The sequence below is a fragment of the Penicillium macrosclerotiorum genome (genome assembly GCF_028827735.1).
Source record: "Penicillium macrosclerotiorum strain IBT 26536 chromosome Unknown utg000001l_segment0_segment0, whole genome shotgun sequence".
Classification (NCBI taxonomy): domain Eukaryota; kingdom Fungi; phylum Ascomycota; class Eurotiomycetes; order Eurotiales; family Aspergillaceae; genus Penicillium; species Penicillium macrosclerotiorum.
Genome location: NW_026643081.1, coordinates 7,961 through 20,824, shown reverse-complemented (window position 1 = coordinate 20,824; position 12,864 = coordinate 7,961). Strand labels below are relative to the sequence as shown.

General features: G+C 42.9%; 3 protein-coding genes across 3 annotated transcripts; 2 read left to right on the top strand and 1 right to left on the bottom strand.

Annotated features, from left to right (window-relative positions):
* Window positions 1-337: 337 nt before the first annotated feature.
* N7462_000003 (uncharacterized protein) lies at window positions 338-1,994 on the bottom strand (the record flags this gene model as incomplete). The annotated part of the gene is made up of 5 exons (XM_057071729.1): window positions 338-345; window positions 428-814; window positions 889-985; window positions 1,039-1,482; window positions 1,533-1,994. The coding sequence occupies 5 exons, from the start codon at window positions 1,992-1,994 to the stop codon at window positions 338-340; spliced, it is 1,398 nt and encodes a 465-aa protein (XP_056938259.1).
* Window positions 1,995-3,384: 1,390 nt separating this feature from the next.
* Window positions 3,385-4,537, top strand: N7462_000002 (uncharacterized protein; the record flags this gene model as incomplete). Its single annotated transcript, XM_057071728.1, has 3 exons — window positions 3,385-3,660; window positions 3,727-4,077; window positions 4,211-4,537. 3 exons carry the CDS (start codon window positions 3,385-3,387, stop codon window positions 4,535-4,537), a joined length of 954 nt encoding a protein of 317 aa, XP_056938258.1.
* Window positions 4,538-8,194: 3,657 nt separating this feature from the next.
* On the top strand, window positions 8,195-9,697 carry N7462_000001 (uncharacterized protein; the record flags this gene model as incomplete). The annotated part of the gene is made up of 1 exon (XM_057071727.1): window positions 8,195-9,697. One exon carries the CDS (start codon window positions 8,195-8,197, stop codon window positions 9,695-9,697), a length of 1,503 nt encoding a protein of 500 aa, XP_056938257.1.
* Window positions 9,698-12,864: the final 3,167 nt, after the last annotated feature.

Here is a 12,864-nt window from a genome sequence, read left to right as displayed (position 1 = left end):
CGAGAGACTAGTATAGTAGAATCAGGGAGCTTTTCTCTATCGGGTGAATATATTTTCATTTGTATAGTGTTAGTTTGAAGGGTACAGTATCGGTCACGTTTTGCCTTATAGAATGGTATACCATTTCCGAGAGACTAGTACAGTAACACAACCTCATTTTCCTTTCTTTGACATTCAACCCGCGTGGGCTGACATACATTTGGACTGTTCTTGTGCCTACATAGCCATTATACCTCAAGCCTGGGTGCATTAGGTTGATTGAGCCGTTTTCTTCGCTTTTAGTGGCTTTTCCTATCTACTTTACCATGACCTGGGCCGCGTACGACCAACTCGACTGTTACCAAGCTGTAAACATTAGGGAGCAGCCCATGGGATTCAGAGGAGCTAAATGGGCCAAAACTGCCTGAAGCCGCTTTGGCTGCCGCACCCTGTTGAGTTGTTTTCGTCGGCTTATGATAACCCATACTGGCTGCTACTTTGTCTGCGGCCTTCTTCGCTAAGGCCTCTTTCTCTTTGGCAGTTCTCTCTGCTGCTGCTGCCTTTTTCCTTGCGGCAGCAGCCTCTGGCTTTTTACCTAGCGAGTCCGCTTTCGTTGCAGCCTCGCTCGCTTCCGCTCTGGCCATTAGCGCTGCGGCCTTTGTCGCGGCGGCCTCCTGTGTCTCTTTAGCCAATTTACTTAGGCCAGCTTTTGTGCCTTCCACATCGCCCCAGAGAATTAGAATATCATGAACTTTGGTGTCATCGTGGTAAGCTTGCTTTCCTGCTCTACCAGCATTCGACCGTCTCAAACGCCCAGTGCCGGTAAATTCAAAGACTTGAGAAAAGAAAAGTCAGTATCTTGCAACATAGATACAAGGAGCATCCGGTGTTATCAGGTAAATGACTTACTCCCTTCACAAAACTTATTGACCCTTTCTTGGGGAACAATAAATTCACCTCTCCGTTTGCCCTTGCCTCGATCCTGTAACATTACTGTTTTTCCTTCCTAAGGAAGAGAGTCAGGAGATATTACTTTTTGGGATCGTATCAAATCCTTACCTTTTTCTCCACTGGATCTGATGAGAATTGAAGATCACCGCCAAAGAGCTTCAATTCAATCCATGCCCCGGACTCACCTTTACCGGCAGGTCCGTAATCCATGTGGTCTATTTCCTCTGGAGTGACAGCTCGCCCTTTCTGATGGTCCCCAGTGACGACCATTTGGATGTACATGATCAATAAGTGCGCGACCTCATGGGTCATGGTGACCAGCATAGCGTACTTAAAATTCCTATAGACCTGTGCATATTCTTCCTCTTTTTCAAGATACTTATCGCGCTTTTTTTCCAAGCCTTCTTTCTCTTTTTTAAGCTCTTGTATAGTTTTGTCGGAAGTACTAGTTTCAATCCTTTTATTGATAATATCCAGCTGATTTTGGATATTTTTTGCCTCCGCCTCGGCTTTAAGCGACTTATTATATGCATTGGCCATTGATTTATAGACCTGGAAGCCATTAGTCTCAAGGATTTTAGTGCCAAACCAGTTCCACATACACTTGGATTGAGATAAATAGTCAACCTTGACATGTCTCCATCATCGACGGTCTGCAATGTGGCCTCCCAGTCCGCATCTGTTCTCGGGACATAGGCGAACTCATCGCCGGGCCTTATACTACTATCCATGGCCAATTTTGGGAAGTAATTCCCATTTTGCCGCCCTAAACGAGCAAAGAAAATCTTTGTAGACTCTCTAGCATGGGTTTCACTCATTTGATAGCCATGAAGCTTGACGTGTGCAAAAGCCAAATCCCCATATACCTGCTTGGCTAGACCCTCGGAAAACAGCTTTATTGCCAGCTTCCTGAGTGCCTTAAGAGCTGTTCCTTCAGGAGTATCTGTCGAAATTTCTTTCTCATTAGCCCCAGGGTTTGGCGCATCATGATTATAGCCGACCGAAAAATGAAAAGTCCCTCTCTTGCTTGCTTTGTTGGCGGCGCTGGGTCCGGTGGTACTCATTTTGCTCTGCAAGGAATCTATAGAAATGATTGGCAAAGATTTATGTCACAGTAGATGAAAAATCCTCAAGTAGAATTGGGTAGCTCTGATCATTTCAGATGGAAACCTTCTCACTTTATATATATCTTGTCACCAGCGAAGAATACCACGGCAGAAATGGTCCTCAACCATCTTGTCTAAGGTAGGCTTGCTTTGCGCCGGGGGCGGACACCAACGCAGAACGCATGAATAGTTACTGGAGAAACCCTTGCTGCACAAGGTCCGGAAAAAGTTGATACTGGCCATCCATGATGCAGAGTGGTTCAAAAATAGAATACTTTCTGGTGGGCGTCACGTACCATTTTCGAGCGTCTAAAGTTGTTGAAACTTCCTACGACGCCATTTTAAAAACCTGCACTATAGACAGGGGGTCGAGTAATGTTATGGAACGAATACTCCGGATGGTTTCGGATACGAATCGTACACATAACGATATAATATAGATTTGAATCCCTTCATCATTACCATTTCGGCACGGAGCGGAATAACGACATTAATAGTATAGAAGAAGGAATCCCCCTTTCTTTCTACTGAATCTCTTTAATATTCAGTTGTTACAATAATATACTCTTATTGCTCCTGCTGGATTCTATAACGATTCCACATTGTATTCATTTTTCTTTACCTGGCCAACAGGCCACTACCCTGCAAGTAGTACCTTAACAAACAACCAATCAAAAACTGCTTTCTAGCCAACAGGACAGTAATGAGGGAATAAATCAGGCTGTGAAACCAACTCAGCTCTAGCCTCCAGTCAGGCAAGAGTATGATACAACCTAGTGGCGTGTTGGCTTCTACCGAAATGCCCCTTTTATTGAGTACATGCAGCCCTTATCAGTAAACCTCGCTCCCAATAGTTTGAAATGTTGCCGCCGAGGTGGAGCCTGTCTAAAACTGCGCCATGCCCTGAGCCAACTTGCCGGTTCTGGTGGGTTGGATTGTCTTGGCGTTGAGATGCTCCTCCCCTAAACTCCCTGAACTCCCCGAGAAGAGTAGGCTCCCTGATTGGTTCGGTTCGTGAGGTGGTGTTGGTTTTAATTCGGTTAGGTTTAGTTGGCCCTAGATTGGTCTTATAGCTGTCTCTGAGTAGAGTAACACGTGCTCTGCTGATTCGAGCAATCCTTGCTAGTTAAGTCTGCTTTGGGTTGGGTTGGTTGGCATTGCTGGGCCATCTGATAGGGGAGTACATTACGCGCCGAGCTGGGTGGTGTTTTGGATGTCATCACGTGACAACAACTGGCCTTCTCATGCGCCCATGCCTGCTAGTGAGACCGCGCAGTCCGCTGGAGCCCCCGCCCCAAAAAGTTTTTCTCGCTTGACCTCTCCCTTGTCGTATTGATTGCATATCACAATGTCGGAAATGCCAAAGCGCTCACCGGGTCATCTTCCATCAAGCCATTCTGCACCACTGTTCCAAATTCTATCCCATATATTGGCATCAGACTTAGGAATCGTCACCTTCGCCCAGATTGCGGATGGGTGTCCTATCCGAGGAGTTTACAAGGACTACTATGTTTCAGTCCGACAGGTTTTTGAGGATCGCTTGGAGCCAAGTGAAGATGCCATAGCTCTTGCAAAAGACCTGCGAGATCACCTCTCCATGGATGATATTATGATTGATAGTGACGTACTTATAGCCCCTCCTCTCGCCTGTGCTAAGTTTTCATCTTTAATCTTTGAACTTTTCGAATAGGCTTTGCAAGCATACCAGAATTCACCGATAGGATCTGAAAGATTCATTCTACGATTCATCGAGGTCGTCGCAATCGCTATTCATCATCTAGCGACTGCTTTATCTCAAAAAGTCGATGGAGGACTAAATCAACCTAACCCGATAGAAGCAAATCGTCCCCCTGATGTGATCTTTGAAGATGGATCTCGAATGGAGCTCAAGATTAAAGCCCACAAGACAGCACTATTTCACCCGGCATATGAATTCTGGGAGCAGTATCCCGATGGAATCGCTGATATTATAGGTTACTGGGCTGAGTACCGGATCTTTGGTGGAGTCGTACTCTTTGACCGTGGACAGTCTGAACTAGAGGTACGTTTATCCGCGGTTTTGTATTCTTCCCTAATTTCCTACTTTGAAGGGGGTTTCTAATAAAAATATACTCAAGTGCAATAATGTTTTTCTGCATCCCGTACAGGGCTACCCTATTTTTCAACTATCTGAGGCGCAGAAGAGCCAGTTTGCTCGTTTTGCCTTGGCTGCTCTCGATAGCCATAGTAGGGCTTCGGAATGGATGCGATTGGAGGATGAGAGGTGTACCAGGCAAATCGAACCAAGTCATGCAATGTCATTACATATCTATCGTAACAAGTACGAGCGCAACAGTCCTCCCGGCAGGCCACATCCCTATAGTCTAGTCGCGCATTCCCTCGGGCCCCTCCACCAACCCGACAATTTGGCTCGGCTTGACGAGGCTTCCAGTCTTTCGGATGCGATGGAAGAATCTTCAGATGATACCGATGGGGATCTTATCTCAGACCAGATAGATTGATTTTGCGTGACATCTAGCCCTGTGGGGCTTGAGTGGATACCTTGTCGATGTTTTAGTGTGAATTAGGTGGTATTGGGCCATGTCCGCCGAGCCGCAGGCTAGTATGTCAACTGATGCTAGATCTTTCGTCGCTTCTCTCTCAAACTAATAAAACGAACATTTGTTGCGCTTATCAGTAATCCCAGATCGAACAAAGGCGATCAAGCTATAGATACGAAATCAGCACGCCCGCTCCCCAAACAATTCTACTACTGTACTATTCCCTCGAGAATGGTCCACCATTCCACGCTTTTCGTCCGTGCGCCCTATAGTTAAGGCTCTAGGCGACTGCAGCGACCTAGTCGGCTATTCCGCCCTACTAGTGGATCCTCGCGAGCTAATCCTACTATACCATTACACACTTTTCGTCTATACGCCCTATAGTTAAGGCTCTACTGTAGTATTCCCTCGGGAATAGTATACCATTACACACTTTTCGTCCGTGCGCCCTATAGTTAAGGCTCCGGGCGACTGTAGCGACCTGTTAGGATATTACGCCCTACTAGTGGGTCCTTGCTAGCTAATCCGGTACTACCCCTAAAACCTATAATTCGATCTATCATCTATCTGTCAATAGAGTAGGATACGGTATCGGCTAGGAAAGCTAGGATCCAATAGAACGAGATGCTCAATATAGTGATGTATTAGGTGACTGAACTATCTAAGTGTATAGGCGGGGGAATATTGAATATCCCCTACTGTTAGAGAATAACTACTTGTACAGGGTAGAAAGCCTGTCGACTAGGTAGGAAGATAAACGTCAAGTAAGGAAAGCTAAACACTGTTTCTTGCTATCCTGGATCTCTCCATAATCCTCAATTTATGTACAAGCTTCAACACTTTTCCTACATGACCAAGCAAAGACGATGGATCACATTATAACATGCGGTCTGACGTGGCCCCTATGTGTCAGAGATAAGCAAAGGCTACAGAGAAGAGGGGTCCACGAATCCCTAATGGAAGGGCACCGAACCCTTAGGGTCTTGTAGGTCATGCATCCTTGTTGGGGAGACGTGGGGCTGTCATGACGAAGCCTGACCGATAAGGTGTCGAGTTGACACCTGAGGCGTGAAGTTAGGAATAGCTTCATGTTGCAATATCATATGACACCTACCTTGCTGTCTAGCGTGTTACGGCGCTAGGTTCCGAGTATACCCGGGATACTATATAAAACACGTAGCAAATCGAGTATCCCTGTAATATCCTGACGCGTATAGAAATATATAGGTCTCGCCCGTATTATGTAGTCTTCCTTCTCGATATACCTCCCTAGGGATAGGCGATTTTATAATCTTCTAAATCTTCGATTTCTAGCGTCTCTACGAATTAACCTCTATTTCCTATTTAGGAAATCTTTAATAGCGTTTTAATGTCTTCTATTCTAAGCTAGTTAACGAATACTTTATATCGCTGCTAGGGAAGGCTCTTAGTGAGGCTATTAGTAATTATATCCTTCGACTCGACCTATCTAACAGTAATACGTTATACCTGAACCTCCTACCTTAACTAGTGCTAATAAATATTAATATATCAGAGCTTAGTCTTTAGGAGAGGCGTCTCCTTCGTTAATAGTCCGAGCGTCTACTAGTTATTATTAGACCTCGGCACGACCCTCGCGAGGGTCGGGTCTAGACCTTATAAGGGTCACCCGACCCGCGACCCTCGCCTACCCTTATGCGGGTGACCCTCAGCGACCCTTAGCGACCCTTATTTTCATAAAATTTAGACGCCTTTCCTAATTAGGAAGTATAACTCTGCTTAGTTATCTAAAATATATATAATTTATTTATATTTCCTCCTATTTGCCTAGTTTGACTACCCGCGGGTTACCCGCGGGTAACCCTCGCGAGGGTCCTACCTATACTAGACCCGACCCGCGGGTCTATAAGCTAGACCCTCGACCCTCAAAACGAGGGTCGGAGGGTCACCCGCCGAGGGTCACCCGCAGGTCGTGCCGAGGCCTAGTTATTATAAGTGATAGTAAGTAGATATTAAGGATCGAATCTAATTGCTTTATATAGGCGCTTCTATATTATAATTAAATAAGTAGCTTCCGATATAGTAAGTAGCTCTACCTCGGTAGTGCTAGTTATTACTATCTTTTACTTACTAGCCTTCTACTTAACCGGTCCTCTAAATATTATCCCGATATACCCCTACGAGCTCTTATAATCCTATACGTCGTGTTACAGACCCCACCCTTGGGATGCTACAAATGGACACGCCTGAACCAATAGATTCTGCAATAAGGCGGTATCGAGGAATCTTGCTTATAATAAGCAAGAACGGACTTAGGCAATAACACCTAAGGTCACGTGATATTATAGCTAGGGCTATGATCGGAATATAGCCTAGGATATAAACCGAGTATATCCTAGGATATAAAGGACTAGATATATAAGGACACTTGTTTACCTATTTGTATTTAGTTCTTCGCGTTAATTTATATATTATTACTTATAGTTACACTTAAGCTTGATAATCAACTATCTTTAGTAACGTAATAACCTTATAGTACGATATAAGGATATATACTATAACTAGGAGGAATACTTAGTAGTTATTATATAACTACTTCGTCGACTAACTAGGCGCCCTTCAACTATATACGTCTTCGGTCTACTCTATAGATCCGAGCCTATATAAGGCTAGAGTAGGCAATAGTATAATTACGAGATAGATTATCGGAGATTACGAGAGAGGTAGAGAATATTTGGTATTTGATTTCTAATGACCTCGAAATAGGACGGACGCACGGCGGTATTTATGTTCGCAGAGAAGCATAGCGTCAAGAGAGATTTGCAGACATAACAATACTGGATAGAAGGCGACTAGCCGTCCAGTTTCCAATGCTAGCGGTGACCCTCGAATCATTTCTGGACTCTCGAAGTTGGAACTGATTCACCAACTGTTCCGTCCGGTAGTGATAAATTCAGAGAACCAATCATCAATACTCGAGAAGTTAGGGTGATTTACCAAACGCCAACCGTAAGACCCCGGAAGAGATATCGCCTAGAGAACGAATCACTAGCTCTCTAGAAGTTGGAGGCGGTTCTCCTTTGGAAGAAGAACTGCCAATACGATATAATTTGATGATAATTTCCTACATAACACCAACTGTTGTATCCAGCGGTAGAATAACTTCTATAAAGGACGAAGCGCTGCTAAGGCCTTGGGGTTTGGGGGCTAGTCTCCTACATGATACCAACGTCAAGGGAACGAATGACCATCAGGATTCTAGGTTAGTGGTGATTCACTTGCAGTGACGCTAACCGTTATACCCGGCGGTGATACAAATTTGAGATCTTATAACGAGTGGTAATTCCTCTTTAAAGGTATTATATGGCGATGGTTGCTCCTTGGAGATATTATTATGTAGTTCCTCAATACGGGGCGGATCCTCGCCAAAACTAGAAGTGGATGATGCGATTATTAGCGGCGGGTAGGTATGTGGATCCTTTGATCACGTACTTTTGTTCTCTGTTCTCTCGGGTGATCCTGTATCTGTTAGTCAGCTTGCCCCACTATTTCCTGTGCACCACCACTGGTTCCTAGATATTTCTCCTGGCACCTTGCTTTGTCGTACGAATTCCTCAACTCATTTAGAACCCCCTCAAAATGGACTTGCCTATGCACTGGCCTATGGACACTGACGATGTCGCACATGAGAAGAGAGAAGTGATCCAAGATTTTTGGCGAGCTTTGCTTCTTGATCCAGAAATCTTCAATGAGACTGGAGTATTTCTTGCTGAACACTGTAGCCCTCGCCAAGGGGTCGAGTTCGTACTTTTCAGATCAGGCGGCTACAATATCAGCTTCCTCATGACATTCACTGCCGGTACCGATAGCGGTGGCAAGATGTTACGGTTCCCGATTGCGGGCGCTAATATGTTTCCTGAGGAGAAAGTTCGCAACGAGGTCTCCATTATACAATTTATCTCGGAAAAAACTTCAAATGGAATCATCCCGATTCCAGTTCCTACGATCTCTGGCTGGGGACAGAGAAGTGAGAGCCCAGCAAACTTGGGTCCTTATATAATCATGGACTATATTGACCACAAGAGAAGCATTGGTGAACTTCTCGAGAAGCCGGGACGCCAACCAGATGACAGGCCAGAACTCAACCCAGATATGAGCATACCAAGGCTGAAAGCTCTGTATAGAGAACTAGCCAACGTCGTCTTCTCTTTATCCACGCTGTCTTTGAACCGGATAGGGTCCCTAAAACAGACTAGTTCATCAACGTCTAGTTCATCAACGTGGGAAGTGATATACCCACCGCTCTCCCTTTCTATGAACGAACTTGTGGGAATAGGGACGCTACCCCAATCGAAAATACCGAGCACGACATATAATAGCGCATCATCCTATTTTGAAGCTCTAGCAGAGCTTCATATTCAACACCTAAAACACCAAAGAAATGACGCTATAACTTCCGCCGACGACTGCCGGCGTAAATTTGTTGCTAGGTTTCTTTTCCGAAAACTTATTTGGTACCAGGAACTTAAGGAACAATGGATAAATCATGAAGATGGCCCATTTCCAGTTTGGTGTGATGATCTTCGTCCAGAAAGCTTTCTAGTTGATGAAGCTGAAAAAACCACTGGGGTAGTAGACTGGGAATTCGCATATACTGCCCCGGTCGAATTTTCCAACGCGCCACCTTGGTGGCTTATTCTCCGGTCACCGGATCGCTGGCTCAAAGGCCTGGACGACTGGTGCATAGAGTATGAGAAACGACTCCCGATCTTTCTTCAGGCAATGAGGGAATGTGAAGAGGAGGTGTTCCAGGCTCGGAACGAAAGACTTGAGGAACACCAACGACTCTCTACGCGGATGAAAGATAGCTGGGAGAGCGGAGACTTTTGGATCGTGTACGCTGCAAGGTCGGATTTTTTCTTCGACGCGATCTACTGGAATAGGATCGATGAGCGGTTCTTTGGGCGGCATGATGGCGAGCTTTGCGATGTATGGAAGGAGAGACTTGATCTTTTAACACCTGAAGAAGAAGCTACCATGGAAGAATATGTGGCTCTGAAGCTTCAAGAGAATAAGACAAGGGTCCTCGCTTGGGATCCAGATGCTTACACCCTCGAGTGTATGGCCAAGATAGATGCTTGATTGGGTTCTTGAATTCTTGAATGACTCAGGGCATCAACATTCTACTTTACTATGTGTTTTTAGACAGAGCAATTTCTTCCAAGCATGTACTAATGGTACTATTCTACCGTTATAGTACTAGTAAACAGTTACAATATCCTTACTTAGTTACCTACCCTAATAACCCCCTTGCAAACAAATCAAACTTTAGAGTCAGTTGCTATGCTACCTGTGCAACTCGCATTCCTACCTTCACTCAACTCCCTCTTCGCGGCAGATGAGTAGATTAAACGACGTAGATTCAACAAGAAGGACAGAAAAAAAAACTACTGTACTAGTCCCTCGGGAATAGTATACTATTACATACTTTTCGTCTATACGCTCTATAGTTAAGGCTCCGGGCGACTATAGCGACCTGTTAGGATATTACGCCCTACTAGTAGGTCCTTACTAGCTAATCTGATACTACCCCTAAAACCTATAATTCGATCTATTATCTATCCTCTATCACGCTCGATATTAGGAGGCAAAAAAGTAAAGCGTGTTTAATACGCGACTAGACGCGTTTAGATAGTAGATTAGTAGGGAAAATTCTCTCTATTTAACTATTAATACGCTTTTATCCTACTAGCGACTCTACTATACGCGAATTATAACTATTATATCCTCCTATATTATCCCGCTATTTAGGATCCTCCCCGGAATAGCCTTATCTTCCTCTCTATCTCGACTAGGGGGAATATATAGCGATCTATACTCTCTACTAATATACGATCTCGACTAAGGGCTTATAGGCTAGTATTTACTTCCGTAATAAGTATTAGATCCCTAGAAGCTAATAGGATAGCCTTAATCTATATCTTTATTAGTATTACTTTAAGAGTAGAAGCCTCGCGACGCCTTAGCTAAATAGATCCCTATACTATCCCGCCCTCTAGACCCTACTAGGCTTCTAGTACTAGTAATACTCCTTCCTTAGTATTAGCCTTAATCTTATCGGATAGTATATTATAAAGATATATATTATCGCGAGGCTCTCTATATAATCTAATCTTAAACTACTATATATAAGTATCTACCTATAGACCTAGATAAAAATAACTACTATATAGTCTTACTAGATAATCCTTCCTAGCTAAAGCTCGAGCCTAATTAAGAGTAAGGATAGGTTATAGGCTTAGACCTTATTAATAATAAATTATATCTTCCTTAATAACCTCTAGTAACGAGAGTAGTAGTTCTAGACTAGTAATTAGCTCTATAATATCCTCTTCTATACTAGTCTTAATATCTACTAAGGTACCTATCTATAGCTTAACTATACTAGGTAGATTACTACCTACTAAGGAATCCTATAGAATATCCTTAAGCGGATAATACTTCTTCCTAATATTTTAAGCGCTACCTATAGCCTTCGATTAGGCTCTTACTAAGAATAGAAGCTTACTAGCCTACCCTATAATAAAGATCGAATTAACTAGTTCCTTATAGGCCTTAATCTTATTCTCGACTACTATAAAGAAATAATACGATATACTAGATAGGTAGTCTTAGCGTAGCTTAAGAGTTATTTCGCTACTAAGATCTTACTATAGCTATTTTTATTCCTTAGAACCTAAGTAAGTCGGAGTTACTACTAGTAGATATAGAAATAGTTTATAGTCTTTATTCTTCGCGCTTTTTAGCTTAGACTAGGAACCTACTAATAACTACTCTAGCTTAGATTTCCTACCTAGTACCTTTAGATCCTCGAGTAGATTTAGGCTAATTCCTACTAGAAGGTTACCTAGGACCTATTATACTAGTAGTCTACTATTAAGATAGTTATCTATTAGAAAGCTCTCCTTAGTATAATAACTTAGAAGAACTCTCCTATAGTTAATAGCGATAATAGCGTATATAACCTAAGTAATTTAGAGAGTAAAGATAATAAGGAGGATAATAGCCTAGGGAATATAGCTCTTCTTTCTACTCTAAACCTCCTATAAGTATAATCTCTCCCGGATTATCTTATAGAGACCCTATTTAAACTTTATATACTACTTATTATATAAGAATTTACTAAAGAGAGCCTACTATCTAGCCTTCTTATCTATTTTAGTAGGGTTCTTAGGATTAGTACCTAAGAGATATATTTTCTCCTAGTAAAGTAGTTTACTCTCTACCTCTCTAGCTTAATCTATATCTAATAGCTACTTTTCCTTGAGTATACTCTTCCCTACTAGGTATATAGCTACCTCTACTAGCCTCGCTAGCCCTAGAAAGACCCTCTAACTCGACTATAGAAGATCTAGTATTAGTATATACTTCCTAGCTTATTAATAGTATTAGGAGAGTTATAGAACTTATATATCTTTAGTAAACGCTAGGTAGCGCTTAATTCTCTATCCTTCTTTTATTACTAGAGCCCTAATAGTAATATAGTTATATTAGAGAATATTTCTATTACTCTTAGTATATTCTATATACTCCTAGTATACTTTATTCAATAGTCCTACGCCTTCTATAATACTCTCTTACTAAGGATCCCCTCTACTATTAATCTTAGTACTATCTATAACTCTATAGTAAATAACTAGACTAGCTAATCGTTTATTACCTACTCTACTAATTATCTTTAGAAAGCGTACCTCTAACTAGCTAAGCGGGCTACTATACTATTCCCTCGGGAATAGTCAACTATTCTACGCTTTTCGTCTATACGCTCTATAGTTAAGGCTCCGGGCGACTATAGCGACCTAGTCGGCTATTACGCCCTACTAGTAGATCCTCGCGAGCTAATCTAGCGCGACCTCTAAAACCCTCTAATTTAATCTATCGTCTATCCTCTATCGCGCGCGATATTAGGAGGAGAAAAAGTAAAGCGCGTTCTAGTACGCGGCCGGACGCGTTTATAGAGTAGGCTAGGAGGGAATATCCTCTCTATTTAGCTATCGATAAAATCTTTATCTTATTAGCGACTTTCGCTATACTCGAATTATAACTATTATATTCTACGATATTATCCTACTATCTAGGATCCTTCCTAGAATAGCCTTACCTTCCTCTCTATCTCGACTAGGGGGAATATATAGCGATCTATACTCTCTATCGATACGCGATCCTGACCGAGGGCTCCTAGATCTAGTCGACGGTGCGCGGCCGTATAAATATCGGGTAGGGCTATACTGTCGCGCGGGCGCTAGACC